This window comes from Miniopterus schreibersii, assembly GCF_964146895.1.
Source record: "Miniopterus schreibersii genome assembly, chromosome: 1".
In the NCBI taxonomy this organism is placed as follows: domain Eukaryota; kingdom Metazoa; phylum Chordata; class Mammalia; order Chiroptera; family Miniopteridae; genus Miniopterus; species Miniopterus schreibersii.
Genome location: NC_138101.1, coordinates 136157723 through 136178634, shown reverse-complemented (window position 1 = coordinate 136178634; position 20912 = coordinate 136157723). Strand labels below are relative to the sequence as shown.

The 20912-nt window shown below is 39.2% G+C and overlaps 1 protein-coding gene and 1 pseudogene across 2 annotated transcripts; one reads left to right on the top strand and one right to left on the bottom strand.

Annotated features, from left to right (window-relative positions):
• The first annotated feature begins 3510 nt into the window (after window positions 1-3510).
• Window positions 3511-14141, top strand: PARP2 (poly(ADP-ribose) polymerase 2). The gene is made up of 16 exons (XM_081133184.1): window positions 3511-3710; window positions 5238-5384; window positions 5671-5741; window positions 6308-6358; window positions 8281-8377; window positions 8824-8899; window positions 9505-9607; window positions 10462-10624; window positions 10873-11011; window positions 11789-11852; window positions 11934-12068; window positions 12342-12469; window positions 12626-12725; window positions 13270-13368; window positions 13587-13711; window positions 13830-14141. The coding sequence occupies exons 1-16, from the start codon at window positions 3668-3670 to the stop codon at window positions 13987-13989; spliced, it is 1701 nt and encodes a 566-aa protein (XP_080989310.1). The 5' UTR covers window positions 3511-3667; the 3' UTR covers window positions 13990-14141.
• Window positions 4605-5197, bottom strand: LOC308564397 (small ribosomal subunit protein uS10 pseudogene; annotated as a pseudogene). The gene is made up of 2 exons: window positions 5194-5197; window positions 4605-4945 (listed from the first exon to the last, which is right to left on the bottom strand). The product of its transcript is annotated as a small ribosomal subunit protein uS10 pseudogene (transcript).
• Window positions 14142-20912: the final 6771 nt, after the last annotated feature.

Genomic DNA, 20912 nt, shown 5'->3' with positions numbered 1-20912 from the left:
TTTGAGACAGCTCTTTATTTGTTAAGCACATTTAATTCAACTTTTAAACACTCCACAGCTTTCCTTTGGGCTGTTTCAAATTCTTTCATTTTCTTTTTTAAGAATAGTCAAATATGTTATTTTCCTCTGTTTTCTTGCTTTGGTTAAATAAAACCTATGAAAATTATCAATCACTATACATTTGTTAAATAGTATAGATTATATGTTTATACTAGAAATTGATATGTTTTAATACTATTTTAGTTATACTTATTTTGTATCTAATGATAAAAAAGTCATATCTGCAAAATATATTTTCAGTAATTTTCACTCTGACCACCATAAAAAGTAATAAAGAGAAGAAAAAAACTAAAAAAATAAAATTTTAAATATGTGTGTGGGATGGTAATTACTGTTGTGAAACTTAAAAATACCTTAGCCTAGCAGATAAGAATAAAATTTGGAGTTACCCAGATTTCACTCTGCCCCTTAGGAACTCTGTTATGGCCTGAATTGTATCCTGCCCCCCCAAATGCATATGTTGATGTTTTAACCCTCAGTACCTCAGAATGTGACTATATTTGGAGGTAGTGCCTTTAAATAAGTAATTATGGTACAATAGCTCATATAAGTGGGTCCTAATCCAATGTCATTAGTGTTCTTATAGAGGAGATTAGGACACAGATACACACAAAGGGAAGAACCGATACAGGAAGAAGGCAGCCATCTACCACCCAAGGAGAGAGGCCTTGGAAAAAACCAACTCTGTTGACACCATGATCTTGGATCTCTAGCCTTTAAGTAAAGGTAAGTGTGATGCTATATTTCTGCTGTTTGAGCCACCCAGTAGGTGGTACTTAGTTATGACAGCCCTAGCAAACTAATACAACTGTGTCACCTTGAATAAGTTACTTAAATTTTTCTAAAGCCCAATTTCCACAGGTGTAAAATGGGGATAATAATAATACTTACCCTGTAGGGGAGTTGTGAGAATGAACATAATAAGCATTAAATAATTTTTTATGAAGATTAAATGAGTTTATGCATGTAAAATAAAGCCATTAGTTCAGTGTCTAGTACACAAAGAAAGCTCTACTAAGTATTAGATTTTTTAAAAATTTATTTATTGATTTGAGAGAGAGAAAAATATCAATTTGTTGTTCCACTTATTTATATATTCATTGGTTGCTTCTTTTATGTGCCCTAACCCGAGATCAAACCTGTAACCTTGGCGTAGCCAGGGCCTAAGTATTAGCTATTTTTAAGAAATTTTCCATTTTATATTTTCCTATCTCTAATTAATGCCTTTTAGACCAGTCTAGCTTATTTGTGCCGTATTTAAGTCAGATGCAACAGACTTCGATTTACCACTGAAACAGATTAACCAATCACATCCAATCCAACAAACATTTGTCGAGCACCTACATTTGGTCAGATTTATTCCCAAGTATTTGATATCCTTTGATGCCTATTATGAATGGCATCTTCTCTAAAAATTTTATTTCTACTTATTTGAAGCTCTTTTATAAAGATGTAATTTTTCCTTATATGTTATTTTCTATCAGGCTTGCTAAGCTTTCACATTAAGTTAAAAAATTTATCCTGTAGTTTCTTCTGGATTTTTTCATGTTCTTAAATCTCATGAAAATAATGAGAATTTTATTTTCTTTTTTCTAAACTTTATGTTTTGATGAAGAAAAATTCTTTATTTTAATATAATCAAATACATCAATATATTCTCTTATAGTCACTGATTTTTGTCTCTTAAGAAACCTGTTCCCTACCTCAAGGTCTAAAGATATTTATGTGTATTTTCTGCCTAAGGGGTTTCAAGCTTTATTTTTGCATGTTAGTCCTTAATCCACCTGTAGTTCATACACACATACATATTAGGACAAAGCAAGATGCCTAGCCTTGCCCTGGAAACATGGCTTGCTGCCACTGGCTGCTTCTCCAGCCCTCCCCACATCCCACCTGCGGCTCTTACTGCTTCAGCCACTCATGTCTCCCTTCGTTTACTGATTCTTCTGATGCAGCCAATTCCTGTCATTTCTTTAGTGATGAGTTCCCCAATTTCCTCTCGCATTAGAACTTCCCCTTAGTACATACTATATGCTTCTCCTAATAGCAGCTTCACTTCTGTTTGTGTGATTACTTGATTAATATCTATCCCCAACTCCACTATAAGCTGAATGAAGACGTGAACTGTCTCTATTTTGGCTACACTATTTATCCCCAGTACCCAGCAAGGTGTCCAGTAAATGTTTTTTGAAGCAATGAACATACACATCTACATCTATGTATATAATGAAAATCACTAATATCAGCGTTATCTGGTGTTCTTGTTAAAAATATACTGTTTTTTTGTGTGTTGTTTTTTAATCTTTATTGTTGAAAGTATTACAAATGTCCCCTCCCCCCATCGATCCCCTCCCCCCTGGGCCCCTCCCGCCAGGCCTTCACCACACTATTGTCTGTGTCCATGGGTTATGCATATAAGTTTTTAAGTTATTCTCTCCCCACCCACCCCTGCCTTCCCTCTGAGATCCCTCAGTCTGTTCCATGCTTCTATGTCTCTGGATCTATTTTGTTCATCGGTTTATTTTGTTCATTAGATTCCACATATGCGTGAGATCATGTGGCACTTGTCTTTCTCTAACTGGCTTATTTTCCATAGCATAATACTCTCCTGTTCCCACCGTGCTGTCGCAAAGGGCTAGGGCTCGCTCGTTTTTCCAGCTGCACAGTGTTCCCTGGTGTAAATGTCCGAGAGGATGACTGATATGATTTCAGTGTTCTTGAACTTGTATAGACTTGTTCTGTGTCCTGACTTAAAAATATACTGTTTTTGATTCAGAGGGTCTAGAATGGGGAATCAGAGATCTGCCTTTCACGGGCGCTGCCCCAACCGTCCACGGGGCGGTGGCCCCCGAACCTTTAAGAACTCGCGCTGACCTCACCAAGCACCATTCTAAAGCCCGGATGACCAGGTTTCTCTGTCTTCAAGGGCTCCCGAGTTGATAGGCATTCATCCTTCTTGCACCCCTGCATCCCTTCTCTTGCGTTTTTCTGGCTCTTCTTAGCGAAAAAGGCAGCAATTTTTCCCAGCTTCCTTCGCCGCAAAAAGAGGACGGGGGGAGAGTAGTCTGAATTGGGTTATGAGGCCCCGCGGGGTGCCTCACCTCAGCCATTGAACTCACTCGGCCGGCCGTGAGTCTGTTCCAAGCTCCGCTTGAGGAGGCATCCGCCAGGCCCGCCGGGGCGGGGCCGCGGCATCTCCTGCCCAGTCTGCCCTCGCGCGGAGGCCCGCTCTCTGGGAACTCACCTCCCCGCGCATCAGGGAGGGCCCTGTTAGGGCCGCTCTTGGCCCTAGTCTCAGACCTTCCCAAGGGACATGGGGTAGAGTGACGACGCGCACTCAGCATGTAGCCCCACCGATGAGCTTCCCTCCGCCCTGGGGGAGAAACGGCATGGTGGCCAATATATAAGGATCCCGTACCTAAAGGCCTTTCACGCTTAGGGTGACTTCCCACAACACATAGCGACATGCAAATATAGTTAGGCGCGCTTCCCCGGTCCTTCGCGGGCTTCTTTTGGCCCGGACGCGTGCGCGCGCTGCGTGTTCCCGCCTTTTGGCTCGGGGCGGGCGAATCCAGGGAGAGAGTGATGATGTCAACATTCGGGCTCCATGGCGGCTCGGCGGCGGGGGACGAGCAGGAGCCAGGCGCGAGGTTCGGAGAGCATTGTTGGGGGGCGGAAGGCTGGGGGGCGGGGAGTCGTACGGAGAAGGGCGCCTTCTACTCTAGCCCCGCCCCTTCCGTGACCCGCGCTTGGCTGCCAAACTAGTTTTGCTAACAGACTTCCAAGATTTCGGTTTTCAGAGCTTGTTGGATGACAGAATTGTGGACCTATGGCAGCCAACATAGTGCCAGCGCTATTGTATATATCTAATGTCATCCAGTTAAAACATTAACTGTAAGGTGCACCATTCATTATTGTATGTACCACCAAGAAAGGAAGAACGCTTCCAGTTAAAACATGATTCATTGTTTATGTGTCATCCACTGTAAAATGCATCCGGGTTCAGAGGTCGTAAAATGCAAGTCTCAGAGTTGATGAGCTCTCTACTCTGTGTTACATGTTCTTAAATGCACAGGCCCGTTCTGCAGATTCACTGTTGTCATCCTGTGGATTTTACAGTTGGGGCAACTGAGGTACAGAGATGAAATAACTGCTGCTAACGATTTGACTTTGGGCGGTGGGCACACAGTGCAATATACAGATCTTGTAACATAGAAACCCACACCTGAAACCTATATGTGTCTATTACCCGTGTCACCCCAATAAATTTAATTAGAAAACAGAGAAAAGAAATAACTTCTGCTAGGTTCCACAGCTGAAAGAGACAGAGCTGGGCTGCAAGACCTACAGACTCCAGAGCACGGTGCTAACCATTATCTCATACTACCATAGGTGGTTTAATGATAGGTGTTTGGGGGGTTTGGGGACACAAGTAAACAGGACAGATAAGCAGGCTATGAGCTCACAAGAGCCCCATGGCTCCCTTTTACTTTATTATTATTATTTTTAAAATTACTGATAGTCAATTTATTTAAAAGGTTGATTTAAGCATCTGCTATGGTGACTTCAACCTCGACTGACGGAAGTAATCTGTTTAACAATCTCAGAAGGGCTGTGCAAGTCAGTGAGTTCCTTGTGGGTCCTCATCTGAAACCGATCCCAAGTCTTAGAACCCTCCCAAGGGAGTTTTTCTTGTGATTCTCAGAGTCTTAATAGGCATCTGAACTGGTCCTTTCACTTTGAGATTCTTTTCCTTTTCACTTCTGATCAAGTCAACACACACCTCCAAAGACACTGGGGCTGGTTAGGGTAATTCTAATGTGGTGAATCGCCACCTCTGGTGCCACGGGTGTCTTTCTGGAATCTTTAAAAGCCAGGGCTGTGGCTTAGATCCAACAGCGGTGAGTCAGGAACAGGAGCAGGTGGGATGGAGCTCTGCTGCAGCTGTAACTGTGTCTTTCGCAAAGAGCCTTTTACTTTATTTTATTTTTTTATTTGCCTACAATAGCAATTTAGGAAGCAATTACTCAGACTGTTATCAACAGTTATTTCTTTGTAAACTTACAAAACCATCCTAAGCCATTTCTTTAAAAAGAGGCTGTTTTTTAAAGTAGGATTACGTTCACTGTATACTCATTCTTTGTTTTGCTTCTTTGTCTGCCCATTCTTGCCCGTAGCTTCTAAAGCATCAAATGAAACCAACACTACAGTTACAGAAGACCCTCCTCCTGCCAAGAAAACTCGAAGATGCCAGAGGCAGGAGGTGAAAACCGAGCCTGTGGCCGAAGGAAAAGCTGATAAGGACAGAACAGAAGACAAACAAGGTCAGCCTAGTGTGGTAGGCCAGGGAGGACATGGGCCAGGAAGAAGGTCTCGGAGGGGTAAGGGCGGAGGATATCTTGTTCTTTCAACTCATTCTTCAAGACATAATAACTTTCTGTCTTTTCGGCGTACCATTTTCTTGGAACCTTCAGTTTCATGATTTGAGACAGATTAAGGCCTGGGCGCATCAGGATTGCTTGGGAAGGGCAAAGTTAATTATGACACGTTTCTTTCTAACCTGTTTGATTCCCATACAAGTAGACGTGGTACATGTCTGTCTTTCCTCAGAGTCTGTGAAGACCTTGTTGTTAAAGGGCAAAGCTCCTGTGGATCCAGAGTGCACCCTAAAGGTGGGGAAGGTGAGAGACTCCTCGACCCATTGATTTCTCAGAGAGCAGTGTTCTGTTGTCATTGGGATTCTCATCTGGAACATTGCTAGTATTTATTTCACGAATCCTCACCAAAATATTACTAGTAATTAATGTTCTGCAAGGCTAAGAGATGGGAATGGTGGGGTTAGGGATTAATAGGGTGTTTTTAACATGGTTAGCTTCTGGGATTGTCATCAGCTTTCCACACCTCATTCTCTTTTTTCAGTTAGAAAATTATATCATTATCAAGGAAGAAATGAGAAACTATGCCCTGGTATGGCATGAGTTACTGAGAATAGGAAAAGGCTTTGAAGAATACGAAAGAGCAGGTTTTCTTTAACTGAGTTAGAATCATTTGTATTTCTGTGGTTACAAAAAGGCAACATGTTTTTATTATAGGAGTGACAGCTTATATGTGAAAGAACATACTTTTGCATTTCTTTCCCTAGAAGATGGATGTTGGTAGTGCTGGAGAATGACATGTTGAGGCATAAGAACATTTAGAGCCACACTTAGGATCTCATACAAATGTCAGTTTTTTCTTTTCTCTCTAGGCCCATATCTACTGTGAAGGGGATGATGTGTATGATGTCATGCTAAATCAGGTAAGGGGAGAAGCCATTTTATTTATGGGAATTTCTTCTTGATAATTATTGATTATCAAGTGTGTCCCAATGCCCAGATCTTTAATTCTGGAGTCCCTTATATTAGCCACATTCTCCCTAGCAGAGTTTACCTAATAGTGGAGTCCTCAATAAGGAGCAGATCTTTTTGCAGATTTCTTGTCTTTTATTTAACCTATGAACTCTCTTTTCATGTCATTTTGCACATTTTTTGACAGATTGTTAGTAGTCTTTTTCTTACTGGCTTTAAGAAACTTTTTATAATATGGAGAATACTCTTGGATCTATAACATCAATTTTCAACCTTTTTTGTCTCATGGCACGCATAAACTAATTACTAAAATTCTGTGGTACATCAAAAAATATATTTTTTTGCCAATCTGAATAAAAAATAGGTATAATTTTGATTCATTCACACTGGATGGCTATTGTTGTGTTGGCTGTTGTCATTTTTTTACTTGGCAATCTAAGGGAAAACAGGTCAGTGCTCCTGACTAAATAGTCAGGTATTGCATGTTTTAAAAATTCTTGTCGCACACCAGTTGAAAATCGCTGGTCTATAATATAAATTGCTTATATGTTTTCCAAATTTGTCATTTGCCTTTTGATTTTCTTTATGATATACTTTTTGCCATTATTAAAATTTAAATTTTTATGTTACAGTTATGAATTTTTTCTTATTAATTAATCTTTTCCTCTTTATTTTTGTTGTTTTGAATAGATAATATACTTGCCTGGTTAAAACATATATCCTAATTATATATCTTCATATTTGAACTTATTGATCCATCATATATAATTTTAACACCTACCTAGTAGTATTCCTTTGTTACTGCTTCTTTCACATAAAATATCATGAGCAGATAGAAAAGATCTTAAGGCCCCTTTTTGTTCTAATATTCTATGACCTTATAATGTGAACAGGTAGGAAGGGGCAGAATACTTAACAAAGAAAGGAGCCTGGATAACCAGGACTCAACCTTATAGCACAAGCTGCTATTCCTTGTCATGGACTACTCCCTCTCTTAACTCTGAGTAAGTTACTTACCCTATACCTCTTTTAAGATACTAGTCACATTCTCTCTGAATGTCTCCAAGTCATGTCAGGTTAGTTATGGGACCAATGTGGCAGTGGTTTCTGCCTGTTCTCTGTCCCTTCCTAACATTGTCCTGCTCTCAGCTCATTGTCAAAATGCTGCAGCTGACAAAATAAAGCTTTAATTAGAACTATTAAACAGTAAATTGTCTAAACAAACAAGCATAATAGTTACAGACTTTTGAGACATCAAAATTGTTTTCATTTGAAAAATAATTGTTGGGAATGGATTGGGAGCTGGAATATGGCCTAGGAAGTATCTATTGAGGGAGCTGAAACAAGAAAAACAGAAGGAGCCCATCAATATGGGATATTTGAGGTTGGGTAGAAAGTTTTAGGAAGCTTCCAGGTGCCAGTGTGTGTTTTTTAAATACGTTTTTATTGATTTTAGAGAGAGTGGAAGGGAGAAGGGAGAGAGAGATAGAAACATCGATGAGAGAGAGACATCAGCATCGATTGGCTGCCTTCTGCACGACCCCCGCTGGGATAGAGCCCACAACCCGCACATGCCCTGCCTGACCAGGAATCGAACCTGTGACCTCTTGGTGCACTGGTCAATGCTCAGCCATGGAGCCACACACGCCAAGCCAGCCTCCAGTTTTAATTTCTAGGAATCCAAAGTTTAATATAGAAACCCTTATCCTTCTTTAAATCCTTACTTTACAGGAATCCGATTGCCTTGCCCCATGCTTTCCTTTTTCTTATGGCAATTACTGGCACCTCTGACCAAGGAAGAGTCATTGGTTTATGCGGCTTCTATTTGCAAACCTCTGTTCTTTTATGTTCATATTTGTCTCACTCATCATAGACCAATCTCCAGTTCAACAACAATAAGTACTATCTGATCCAGCTGTTAGAAGATGATGCCCAGAGGAACTTCAGTGTTTGGATGAGGTGGGGCCGAGGTAATGACTTATTATGGATTTTCTGAGTCATCATTCAGAAAGCCAGAAGCAACTTAGTGAGTGGCCAAGGATCCTCTAGTTTTAAATTGGTGGAACAGAGGCTCTGTAACCTGGGAGGGGCTTAGGAGTCAAATTGTGCTTTCTGTAATTGGGCAGTGGCAGGCATTTTCATTAGAAAGTTCCCATTGGAAAAACTATGAGCAGCCTGTTGAGAATCAGAACTCTCCGGGACTGGTCTGCTGGTGCTGCTCATTCATGGACTGTGACAGTCAGCAGGCAATTAATACTAATAAGATAGATTCCCTAAGCCCTTTCACTTTTTTTTCTCTCCCCTTCTTGTGCATTTGTTAGATGCTAAGCAGAGACCTTAGAGAGCTGGCTTGTTATTATTAGATAACTCTTTTTGGATTAGGGGACCAATCTTATGTGTGGCATTTACTTTGCAGTTGGAAAAATGGGGCAGCACAACTTGGTGGCTTGTTCAGGGGACCTCAACAAGGCCAAGGAAATCTTTCATCAGAAGTGAGTGCTAAGAAATGAGTATAAAAAAATACCCTTCTTCTTCTTGGATGTATCTTCTTTAAGAATTTTATAAATGTGATTTGGCCTAAATGTTAGTGTCTTCCCACTATGACATGCTGTGACTAGAACACCAGACTACATCCTTAGTTAGTGATTACATCACCCAGAATCTTGAAATTGACTCAAAACAGATGATCAAATATATTTAGCACATGACCAACAATTTAGGAAATTCGGGAAAAGTGGGATGAGAATATAGAACTAGAGTTTAAAAATACTTTTACTATGGATGGATGAAGAACTTTCTGGAGTCCCTAGAAACGTTTCTTTCGGAAAAAGAAATTGGATAGGGATCTTTTGTCTTACATTTCCAATGACTTTAGTGGTGTTCCGGGGCCTTTGGGAAGCCCAAGTCATTTATCTCCAGAGCTTTACTGTTTATTAAGGGGCCTAATTTAGAATCCAGATTTTTGGAAAGTTGATGTGTAAAAGAGCTCTGTTGTGGGACATAAAGTTTGGCGATGTTCTAAAGAAACAATTGTAAGCCCCTCCCTACTGGTAGACCCTTATTTGTAAGATTTTTCTCACCACCTTGCACTCTATAGATTCCTTGACAAAACAAAAAACAATTGGGAGGATCGTGAGAAGTTTAAGAAGGTGCCTGGAAAATATGATATGCTTCAAATGGACTATACCACCAATACTCAGGTAAACCCTGACTGTACGGTTAGGGGGAAGACTTGTCCCTTAACCAGGGTGAAGTCTGACAGAATGACTTAGATCAGGTCCTAGACCAGAACAGGCCAGAGTACCTGGAGTCTTGCCGTTTCCTACCTAAGAAAAGATTACAGGTCCCTCAGGAGTAACCCTCATTCATCTTTGTAATCTTCAAGGGGCTGTAGAAGAAGATGAATGTGGTTTTTTCCGAGTCTCTGTTATTTACTAAGGTTCTTATAAAATCTTAGGTCCTGTTTCCAGAAGCTTAATGTTAGGAATCAAGAAAGGAGTAACAAATAGTCAAACAGATAAAACTACATTTAAAGTTGTCTTCACTTCTGGTTATACAGGGTGGAGAAAAAGTAGGTTTACCGTTGGTCATATGAAAAATAATACAGTAATTAATAAACAATAATATAAGAATAAACTGTTTCGCGTACTCACAACTGTAAACCTACTTTTGCCCCCCATATTACTAGAAATGAAAACAACTCTAGATGTAGTTTTATCTGTTTGAGTATTTGTTGCTCCTCTCTTGATCTATAACATTAAACTTGTACAAACAATTTAAACAAACTGACAGATTTAAGACATAATAGCTGTCTTTACATGCTTAATAATATTTTATCAGGAGGGCCTTTTAGGCTTATTCTGAGTGTTTATGGGAGGCAGAGTAGGACTAGCAGGTGGAAATCATATTGAGTACTCTAACTAGGGTAATGATGGCATGGGCCTGTGTTCAGGCGGAGGCTGATGTTCACCTGCCAGGGATATTGTAGAGCCAGTCCTTGCAGGAAGCTTAAAATAGATCCTTTTAGATTTTATTATTTATTTTTTGATTATAGAATGAAGAGGAAACAAAAAAAGAGGAGTCTCTTAAGTCCCCCTTGAAACCAGAGTCACAGCTAGATCTTCGTGTACAGGAGCTGATAAAGTTGATCTGTAATGTCCAGGCCATGGAAGAGATGATGATAGAAATGAAATATGATATTAAGAAAGCCCCACTTGGTAGGACTTCAGATTCTATCCTACATTCTGTCTTCATATTTCCTAGTTCTTTAAATGAGATCTTTCATCACCATCATGATCGAAAGCTTGCTGATATTAATAAAGAAAAAGATTTGGGATGAGGGGTTGTATGAAGGGAGGGACTATTTTGATAGTTGACAGGTGAGAGTCTGTGTTGGGCAGGATATAAATACATTTTACAGGATGGGATTTGGGTTGTGGAGTCTGATCTCTTGCTGGGTCTGCAGGGAAGCTGACAGTGGCACAAATCAAGGCAGGTTACCAGTCTCTTAAAAAGATTGAGGACTGTATTCGGGCTGGCCAACAGGGACGAGCTCTCGTGGAAGCATGCAATGAATTCTACACCAGGATCCCACATGACTTTGGGTAAGGCCTGTGCTGTTACTTGACTTTGGTCTTCTACCCAACTATATCCCCTACATCACTCCAACAATTATAATCTTCTCAATCTTTCATTTCTAAGGAAATAATCATCTTGAATAGATACAGAGCCAAAATGATTTATAGATAGCCTAATTAATTGCTTTACAAGTGTGAAATGCAGTCTCCTGGACTGATTACAACCACATTCTCTAACCAGTTGGAAGTGACTAACACAAGAGAGAATGGGTTTAGCTCTCTAACCAACAGGTAAAACACCTTCAGGCATATCACGCCCTATTTCCTGTTCTTTAAGGCTGCTATTACCACACACCATTTCTGTGAACTTAAATATTAGGTATGTAAATTCACTTATCTTTGTTGATTCTGTGCTCTTATGCTTATTTTATTCCTTTTGTTGCTTTATAGAGCTCCATGAACTAGAAATAACCCTGAGTGGTCTACTTCCCCTTGGAGACAGGATTATACCCAAACTATTCCTTATTGATGGCAGTATATCTTATTTTTTAAAAAGCAACCCATAAGAAAGAATTTCAACTCTAGTCTCAAATGTCAAAATCTATATAGTTTGTTTTATCCTACTCAGAGTACATATGTCATATCTATATTCGGAAGTTAAAATCTTTTTATGGATCTCTCTGTCTCTGTCTCTCTCTCTCTCTCAGAAAACCCCAGTTTTCTAAAGGACCTATCTTTAGTCTGTTATTTTTAATCATGCACCACAGATTAGAGACTTATTATGGGTTATATCTCTATCCTTAGGCTCCGTACTCCTCCATTAATCCGGACAGAGAAAGAACTGTCAGACAAAATACAGCTACTAGAGGTGAGAGATGTGTGGATTGGGAAGTATTAAATCTCTTGTCCTAGGTTCTTCCCATATTGATTCTATATCTCATCTTGTCAGGCTTTGGGAGACATTGAAATTGCCATTAAGCTGGTAAAGACCGAGCTGCAAAGCCCAGAACATCCATTGGACCAACACTATAGAAAACTACATTGTGCCTTGCACCCATTAGACCATAAAAGTTATGAGTTCAAAGTAAGAAAAATGATCATTTATTCTCATACCTTTAAGACCTACCCTTCCCTACCCCACTGTTCTCTGGCTACTTCTGCTTAAGAGCAAACTTTCATATAGGGCAGAACTTCTATTTACTAGAAATTTGGGAAGATAGAGCTCTTTCTGACTGCCTTGTGAGACCATTTGGGAGCAGAAAGGTCTGTTAATTTATACCACAGGCCCTGAATTTCTTCAGCTTAGCCTGGTCTCTCATAGAGACCACATTGGCCATTTCTTTCATTCTTTTTACAGGTAATTTCCCAATACTTGCAGTCTACCCATGCTCCCACACACAGTGACTATACCATGACCTTGCTGGATGTTTTTGAAGTAGAGAAAGAGGGCGAGAAGGAAGCCTTCAGAGAGGACCTTCATAACAGGTCTCAGTTTAACTTTGGGTTTGGGAAAACATTCCCTTGCCTGAAGTACAGTTATGGAACTTGTAAAGGATGGCAGAGACAGCTGTTGGCTTTATGCTAATAGCCTATGTTTGCAGGAGAGCAACAGAAACTCCAATAATAATGGCTTTTCCTTAGGATGCTGCTATGGCATGGTTCCAGGCTGAGTAACTGGGTAGGAATCCTGCGCCATGGGCTTCAAATTGCCCCACCTGAGGCTCCCATCACAGGTTACATGGTGAGTAGAAACTGAACCCTGGAAGGAGGCACAAGGGAAAAGGTACAATAATTTTCTCAGCCCTTTTTTTCCTAGATTATGATTCGTGGTGGTGTTTCCAAGCATTGAATCAGCTTACTGTTTTTTTTTAGAGAGAGGAAGTGGGGGAGAGAAACATCGATGTGAGAGAAACATCAATCTGTTACCTCCTGCACACGCCCCAAACGGGGATCAAACCCACAACCTGGGCATGTGTCCCGACCAGAACTGAACCTGCCACCTTTTGGTGTACGGGACAACGCTCTAACCATCTGAGCCACACTGGTCAGGGCCCAGCTCACTTTACTATGTTCTTTATTTAAATTCCTAAATATATCCATCCTTTCCCCCAAAAAAGCAGGGATTCACCAATGCTTATAGCTTCTCTGGAACATAACTGTGAAGGGAAATGGAAAAAGGTCTCTGTTGTGTTAAAGATTATAGAAACACAGGATCAGTGGTATGAGCCTCCCTTCTAACACAATAGGTTAAGCAGCTGACCTTGGTGTTTATTTACATATTTCAGTTTGGAAAAGGAATCTACTTTGCTGACATGTCTTCCAAGAGTGCCAATTACTGCTTTGCCTCTCGCCTGAAAGATACTGGACTACTGCTCCTATCAGAGGTAAGGCAGGAACACATCTATGATCTCTAGTTTATTATTCCTATTTTTCCAAAGAAAAGTTTGACCTCTAGAGAACTTGAGAGGAGAGCAAAGTACAATTTCCACTGCATTAGACTCCTCTGCTGTAGGGGAAGACGCACTGATGGGATTTTCTGTTGGCTTTAGAGCCATCCAATTTTCAGTAGGATATGGGCGTTCAAAGATCTTTTGCTTTGCAGGTAGCTCTAGGTCAGTGTAATGAGCTACTGGAGGCCAACCCAGAAGCAGAAGGATTACTTCAAGGCAAACACAGCACCAAAGGGCTGGGCAAGATGGCTCCTGATCCTGCGAGCTTCGTCACTCTGTAAGTACTCAGAGCTTGGAGGACCAGAAAACTCCTTTTGGCTCGATAGGACTCTACTTTCTCTATTCCAGCTTCTGAACCAGAGGCAGATATTGACATACTTTCTTCCATTTCACAGGAATGGGAGTACAGTGCCCTTAGGACCAGCACATGATACAGGAATTCTGAATCCAGAGGGTTATACCCTCAACTACAATGAATTTATTGTCTATAACTCCAACCAGGTCCGGATGCGATACCTTCTAAAGGTTCGATTTAATTTCTTGCAGCTGTGGTAATGTTGATATTAAATAAACCAGAGAAGATATCTTCAAGCAAGAAAATAGGCAATGTTGTACTTTTGAACTTTCTCATATTTTTATATAATAAAAATAGTACAAATCTACCACTGGCTTCTTTGGGCTTTACTTCTATAAACATATTTCTTCTGATGTTAGTGTGTCTTCATTTCCAGGTCAGAAAGTATAATTGTTCTTTGTATCCCACAGCTAGCTAGCTGTAGGTTACTCGGGATCCTGGGTGTGTTTTTTGTTTCCTTGGTTTTTTAAATTTTTTATTAAAGTATAGTTGACATACATACAACCTTATATGAGTTTCAGGTGTACAACATGGTTAGTCAACATTTATATACCTTACGAAGTGACCACCATAATACATCTAGTAACCATCTGTCACTGTATCAAGTTACTATGATACTATTGACTATATTCCCTATGTTGTACATTATATCCCTGTGGGATCCTCTTCTTTCACAGCAGAATAACTTCTGTGCATTGAGGAATACTAATTGAGGCTACTGCTTTTTGCCATTTAATTCAATTTTTCTGCAAACTGGAATTTGTTGGTTATTATTACAGGAAGGGTAGAGGCAGCAAAGCTGAATTGTTCCCTTTTTTTCAACCCAAATCTTCTCACTTGCCTTTTTCCCTGTTTACATACTCCAGACCAGGTCTCCCACTACTTAGCATCTTAGGACTTAGCAGATGTCCAAAAATTTGGAAAGTGCTTGGAGGACTGTCACTAAGCCTAAATAAATCTCGGGGGAGAAAGAAGTAGAAAGTCTGAGTCAGATCCCAAGACTTTCTGATTATTTGTAAACAGAACACATACACACAACACATTTCCTTAGATAACAGTGAAGTTTATTTAAATGAAAACAATAGCCTGGCCTTAGCTGGTTTGGCTCAGTGGTTAGAACTTTGGCCTGTGGACTGAAGGGTCCCAGGTTCGATTCCAGTCAATTGCAAGTACCTTGATTCCAGGCTTAATCCCTGGCTTATGTGCAGGAGGCAACCAATCAATGTGTCTCTTTCACATCGATGTTTCTCTCTCCCTTCTTTCTTTCTCTCCCTCTCTCCCCCTTCCACTCTCTGAAAAGCAATGGAAAAAATTTCCTTGGGTGAGGATTAAAAAGAAAGAAAATAATAGCCTGTAACTTTTTAGAAACCAGACTACCAATAACTATCAAATTTTAAAATGTACACACCCTGTGAAAATTACAGATGATATCACTAGAGCATTGTTAAATACAAAAAGGTCCATAGATAAGGAACTAGTTAAATATATTCACTCACTGAAAGACTGCTGCTGTTAAAACTGAGTACACACTTTTCCAGAAAATAGAAGAGAAGGGAATACTTCCCACCTCATTCTATATGGCAATATGAAGCCAAAACCAACTAAGCATATCACAAGAAAAGCAAACCACAGACCAATATCCCTTAATATAGATAGGAAAACAATGCTACCAAACTTAAACCAGCAACCTATATAAAGGATTTTACACTGTGATCAAGTGAGATTATGGGAATGCAAGGTTGGTTCAACGTGAAAATCAACTAATGGAAGACATAAATCACATGACCATCTTATTAGATGCAAAAAGCATTTGGTAAAATCCAACACCTTTTCATGATAAGCATTCAACAAACTAAGAATGGAAGGGAACTTACTTCTTCAACTTAGTAAAGGACATTTATGAAAAACTCACAGAAAGACTGAAAGCTTTCCCCCTAAGATCAGGAACGAGACCAAAATGTCTGCACTCACCACTTCCATTCAATGTTTTGTGTTTTTTTGTTTGTTATTACTCACCCGAGATATTTTTTCCATTGCTTTTTAGAGAGTGGAAGGGAAGGAAGTAGGGGGAGATAGAGAAAGTGAAACATCAGTATGAGAGAGACACATTGATTGGTACATGCCCCTGGTGGGCAACTCAGGTATGTGCCCTTGACCAGGAATCGAACTGGGACCCTTCAGTCTGCAGGTTGACATTCTAACCACTGAGCCAAACCGGCCAGAGCTTCTAGTCAATGTTGTATGGGGTTCTAGCCATAGTAATTAGATAAGAAAAAGAATAAAAAGGCACCCAGATTGAGAAAAAGAGGTAAAACTATATATTTGAAGATTATATGATCTAATATATATATATATAGCCCTAAAGAATACATACACACAGAAAGAAATTAGAGGTAATAATTTCAACAAGGTTGTAGGATACAAAGTCAATATACAAAACTAAATTTTATTTCTATACACAACAAATAATCTGAAAACGGAATTAAGAAAATAATTTCATTTATAATAGCATCAAAATATAAAAATAATTAGGAATAGATTTAACCAAAGAAGTGCAAAACTTGTACACTGAAAACTATAGTACATTAGCTGTTTTTGTTTTTTTAAAGATGTTTTTATTGATTTAAGAGAGAGAGAAGCATCAACATGCGAGAGAAACATCCATCAGCTACCTCCCAACAGGGATAGAACCTGCAATCTGGGTATCTGTTCTGACAGGGAACCAAACCAGCGACATCTTGATGCTCAGGAGGGCGCTCAACCAGCTGAGCCACACCATCCAGGGCTATAGTACATTGTTGAAAGAAATTTAAGACCTAAATAAATGGGAAGGCACTCTGCTCATGGATTAGAAGACTTAATATTATTAAGATGACAGTACTCCCCAAAGCAATCTTCAGATTCAATGAAATTCCTATCAACATTCCACCAGTCTTTTTTGCACAAATGGACAAGAAAAAGCTAAAATTCATATGGAATTGCAAAGGGACCTCAAATAGCCAAAACAATTTTGAAAAAGAACAAAGTTGGAGGACTCACACTTCATGATTTCAAAATTTACTACCAATGCTATAGTGATCAAGACAGTGTGGTACTGGCATAAGGATGACATATAGAATAAAATTGAGAGTCAGAAATAAACCCATGCATCTATGGTTAACTGATTTTCAAAAAGAATGCTAGGACTATTAAATGGGGAAAAGAATATTCTTTTCAATAAATGGTGCTTGGATATCCACATGCAAAGTAATCAGTTTGGAATACTACCTCACATGCTGTGCAAAAATTAACTCAAAATGGATCAAAGACCTAACTATAAGAGGGAAATCTATAAAATTCTTAGAAAACACAGGGAAATCTTTGTGACCTTGGATTATGCAATAGTCTATGAGATATACCAATAGAACAAGCAACCAAAGGAAATAATATATAAATTAGTCTTCGTCATAATTTACAACTTTTATACACTAAAGGACACTATCAAGAAAGTGAAAAGACAACCTAAGAGTGGGAGAAAATACTTGCAAATCATAATCTGATGAGGATCTAGTATGCAGAATATAGAAAGGATCCTTACAATTCAACAATAAAGACAAACAATCCAAATGAAAACCAAGTAAAGGACTTGAATAGACATTTCCCCAAAGAAGAAATACAAATTCCAATAAGCACATGAAAAGATGCTCAATATCGTTGGATAGTAGGAAAATGGAAATCAAATCCACAATGAGAGCCCTGGCTGGTGTGGCTTAGTTGGTTGGGGGACGTCCTGTGCACCAAAAGTTTTGCTGGTTCAATTCCTAGTCAAGGCACATACCCGGATTTCAGGCTCAATCCCCAGTAGAGGGCATGTAGGAGGCAGCCAATAATGTTCCACTCTCACATGGATGTGTCTCTCTCCCTCTCCCTTCCTCTCTAAAAAATCAATAAAAATATTTTTAAAAACCACAATGAGATACCACTTGACACCCGCTATCAGGGCTATAATAATAAAGACCAACAATAACAAGAGTTGGAGAAGATGTGGACGAATTAGAACCCTCATTCATTACATGAGAATGTAAAATGGTGTAGCTGCTTTGAAGAATAGCTTGGCAGTTCCTCAAATAGACTTACCACATGACATACCAATTCCACTCCTAGGTATATAACCAAGAGAACTGAAAAATGTCTATACAAAAATTTGTATATGAATGTTGATAGTAGCATTATTTAAAGTAGCCAAAGAGTAGAAACAACCAGATTGTCCATCAACTGATGAATGGATAAATAAAATGTGGTCTATCTGTACAACAGAATATTATTCAGCCATAATATGGAATAAAATAGTGATACATGCTACAACATGGATGAACCTTGAAAACATACTAAGTGAAAGAAGCCATAAGAAAGGTAACATATTAAATGATCCCATTTATATGAAATGTCTAAAATGGGCAAACCATAGAGTCATAGATTAGTGATTGCCATTGGTTGAAGGAAGGGTGAGAAAGGAATGACTGCTAATGGGTACAATGTTTCTTGTTGGGGTGAAGAAAATGTTCTGGAATTTATGGCAATAGTTGCACAACATTGGAATATACTAAAAACCACTGTATTGTACACTTTAAAAGGGTAAAAATGACTGATATCTTAATAAAAATTATACTGAATTTTTGTGATGGAAATATATTTTTTCCTATACAAATATAGGCCAAAATGTTGCACTGAAATATACATTACTGTGAAGTTTGAGTATTAAAATTCAAGAAGCTCCTGAGGAGTAAAATAGATATCCATGAGTCCATAGTAATATAAGCAAATGACTCAACAGATTAAAAAATGGGGAAGGGATAAATATTCCATCGGAAGGATCTTAATTAATGCAGAGGCCTGAGGGAAATAGAAAATCATCATTAGAAAACCACAGTAATAATTGCTGCAGTCAAGATCAATGGGTGAACGCTAAAATTAGTGAAACAGGATATTTGCATTGTCTCGAAAAACCTATCAAAATTTATTGATTACTGTGATGTTTTTAACATGACCTCAGATTTTTTTGATACCTCTCCCTCCTAGAGGTTTAATGCCCCTCCCCTTGAGCGTGCACTGGACTTAGTGACTTGCTTCTTAACAAATAGAATATGGAAAATGTACAGTGAAAAAAACCTGGCAAACATCAATTTTACCTTAAAAGTGATCAAGGTTAATAGCACTAGTAGTAAGTCATGTTGAGATCATGTGCCTCTGATATGATGTAACAAGAGCACATCTTCTCTTGTAGTCTTCCCTTAAATCTACAGTCTCAGTTTATTCATGAGAAAACAGCAGACAAAGCCAAACTGAGGGGCATTCTACAAAACACCTAGCCAGAACTCTTCTAAAGTGTCAAGGTTATAGAAAGACTGAAAAACTGTCAGTCGAAACTAGGGACACATGATGACTAAATGCAATGTGGTCTTCTAGATTGGACCCTGGAACAAAACAAAGACATTAGTGGGAAAATGGGAAATCCAAATCATGTCTGTAGTTAATAATACTGTACTAATGTTAATTTCTTAGTTTTGATTAATGTAGCATGGTTATATAAGATGTTAACATTTGAGAGAGCTGGGTGAAGGGTATACAGGAATACTCTGCACTATCTTTGCAATACTTCTTTAAATCTTAAATGATAAAAAACAAAACAAAACAAAAAAACCCAACAATTAAGAGCCACTCTACTGGAAAAGCATCAATACAGATAGGTTCTTTGGGGGTATAACTGTATCTGGTTCCTGGTTCTCCTTGCAGATATTAGGTAGGATAATACTTCCTTTGACATCAGGTAGGGCCATGTGACATGCTTTGCTATTTTATTTCCAGGAGGAAGATTTAGAGCCAGTTTTGGGTGTTTTTTTTTGGGGGGGGGGTGCCACGTTTTCTTTTTCTTTTTCTTGCCTTTATAGTCATTGAAGCACAGATCTATAATTGTGGAACTTATCCAGGCACTGGGAGATGCTGAAATTTGATGATAAGAATTCAGAAGATATTTAATATAAAACCATCTAATGTGTACATATTTACTTTAACCCAGAGTCTTTTCTTATCTTCACTCACCGCAACTATACTATGACCTCACTGTACATCTCCCAGATAAGAATAAAAAACGCTTCAAGTAGACCTGGCCAACAAGGCTGAAACTATTGAGCAAGTTAGTCTCTGCTTATATTTTATCCATCCCTATTTCTCCAGCCTTAGCTAGGGTGTTTTTACAGAATTTTTAGAGCATGGAAGACAACATCTAGGGCTTTCTCCTGTCCTTGGCCCATGCTTTCAGGGAGCAAAAAAAAAAGGAACCAAACCAGCAATGTTTAGGATGGTGCCATGCTACGGTTCTCTGTGGCATTTGTGGGTAGGATTATGAATCATAAATTTCAAATTACCTTACCTTGGACTTCCAGTCACAAGGTACATATGGAGGAGGTGGTCTAGAAGGTCTAGAGCCCTTGTATGAGGCACATGAGAAAAGATGGGAGCACGACCTATGATTGACTTATCAGCTGATGATGTTCCTAATGTCTTCATCTCTGGGTGAGGGAGACCAGGAGGCACTGGTAGAAATAAGGTAAAGTCCCTCAGGTGATTTCTCCACGTAAAATCTGGAATCAGGGTGAAGTAAGAACAAACCTCTCACACTCAACTGCCCAAATCCTCAAAACTCATTTCTAGACCAGAGTGCAGTGGTATTTCTCGGAGAGAACCCTACCAACCCAGGACAACATCCTGTAATAGCCCTGGCTTATCACATTCAGGTACTTGAATTCTTGGACACAGAAGACCCTTAACCCTTCTTTCACCCTTAGAAAGAAAGGGCCTCAGGTAACTTTTTCTCCCATAAGATAGAATTACAGGAAAATAAGAAAGTTCTAGAACTTTTACTTAAGAGGATCACAGTCCATGGTAAGTCCGTAAACGGCTTCCACCTTTCAACTTGTTTTAAACTTTGTGAACTTTAATTTGAGAGAGATACACTTTTGTGATCTCTTTCAAGAATGCAAACAACTATACTGACTTATGCTTGCAAGCCAAGCAGCAGGGCTGCTCTGGCAGAGGCTGTGAAAGCTGGAAGACTGTGTCTGCTTTCAGTGCTCATTTGGGCAGT

Coding starts and splice junctions, on each gene's coding strand:
- PARP2 (XM_081133184.1), top strand. CDS start 3,668: ATGGCGGCTCGGCGGCGGGGGACGAGCAGGAGCCAGGCGCGAG. Junction 8,900..9,504: donor AAGGAAATCTTTCATCAGAA/GTGAGTGCTAAG, acceptor TGCACTCTATAG/ATTCCTTGACAAAACAAAAA. Junction 12,069..12,341: donor ATAAAAGTTATGAGTTCAAA/GTAAGAAAAATG, acceptor TTCTTTTTACAG/GTAATTTCCCAATACTTGCA.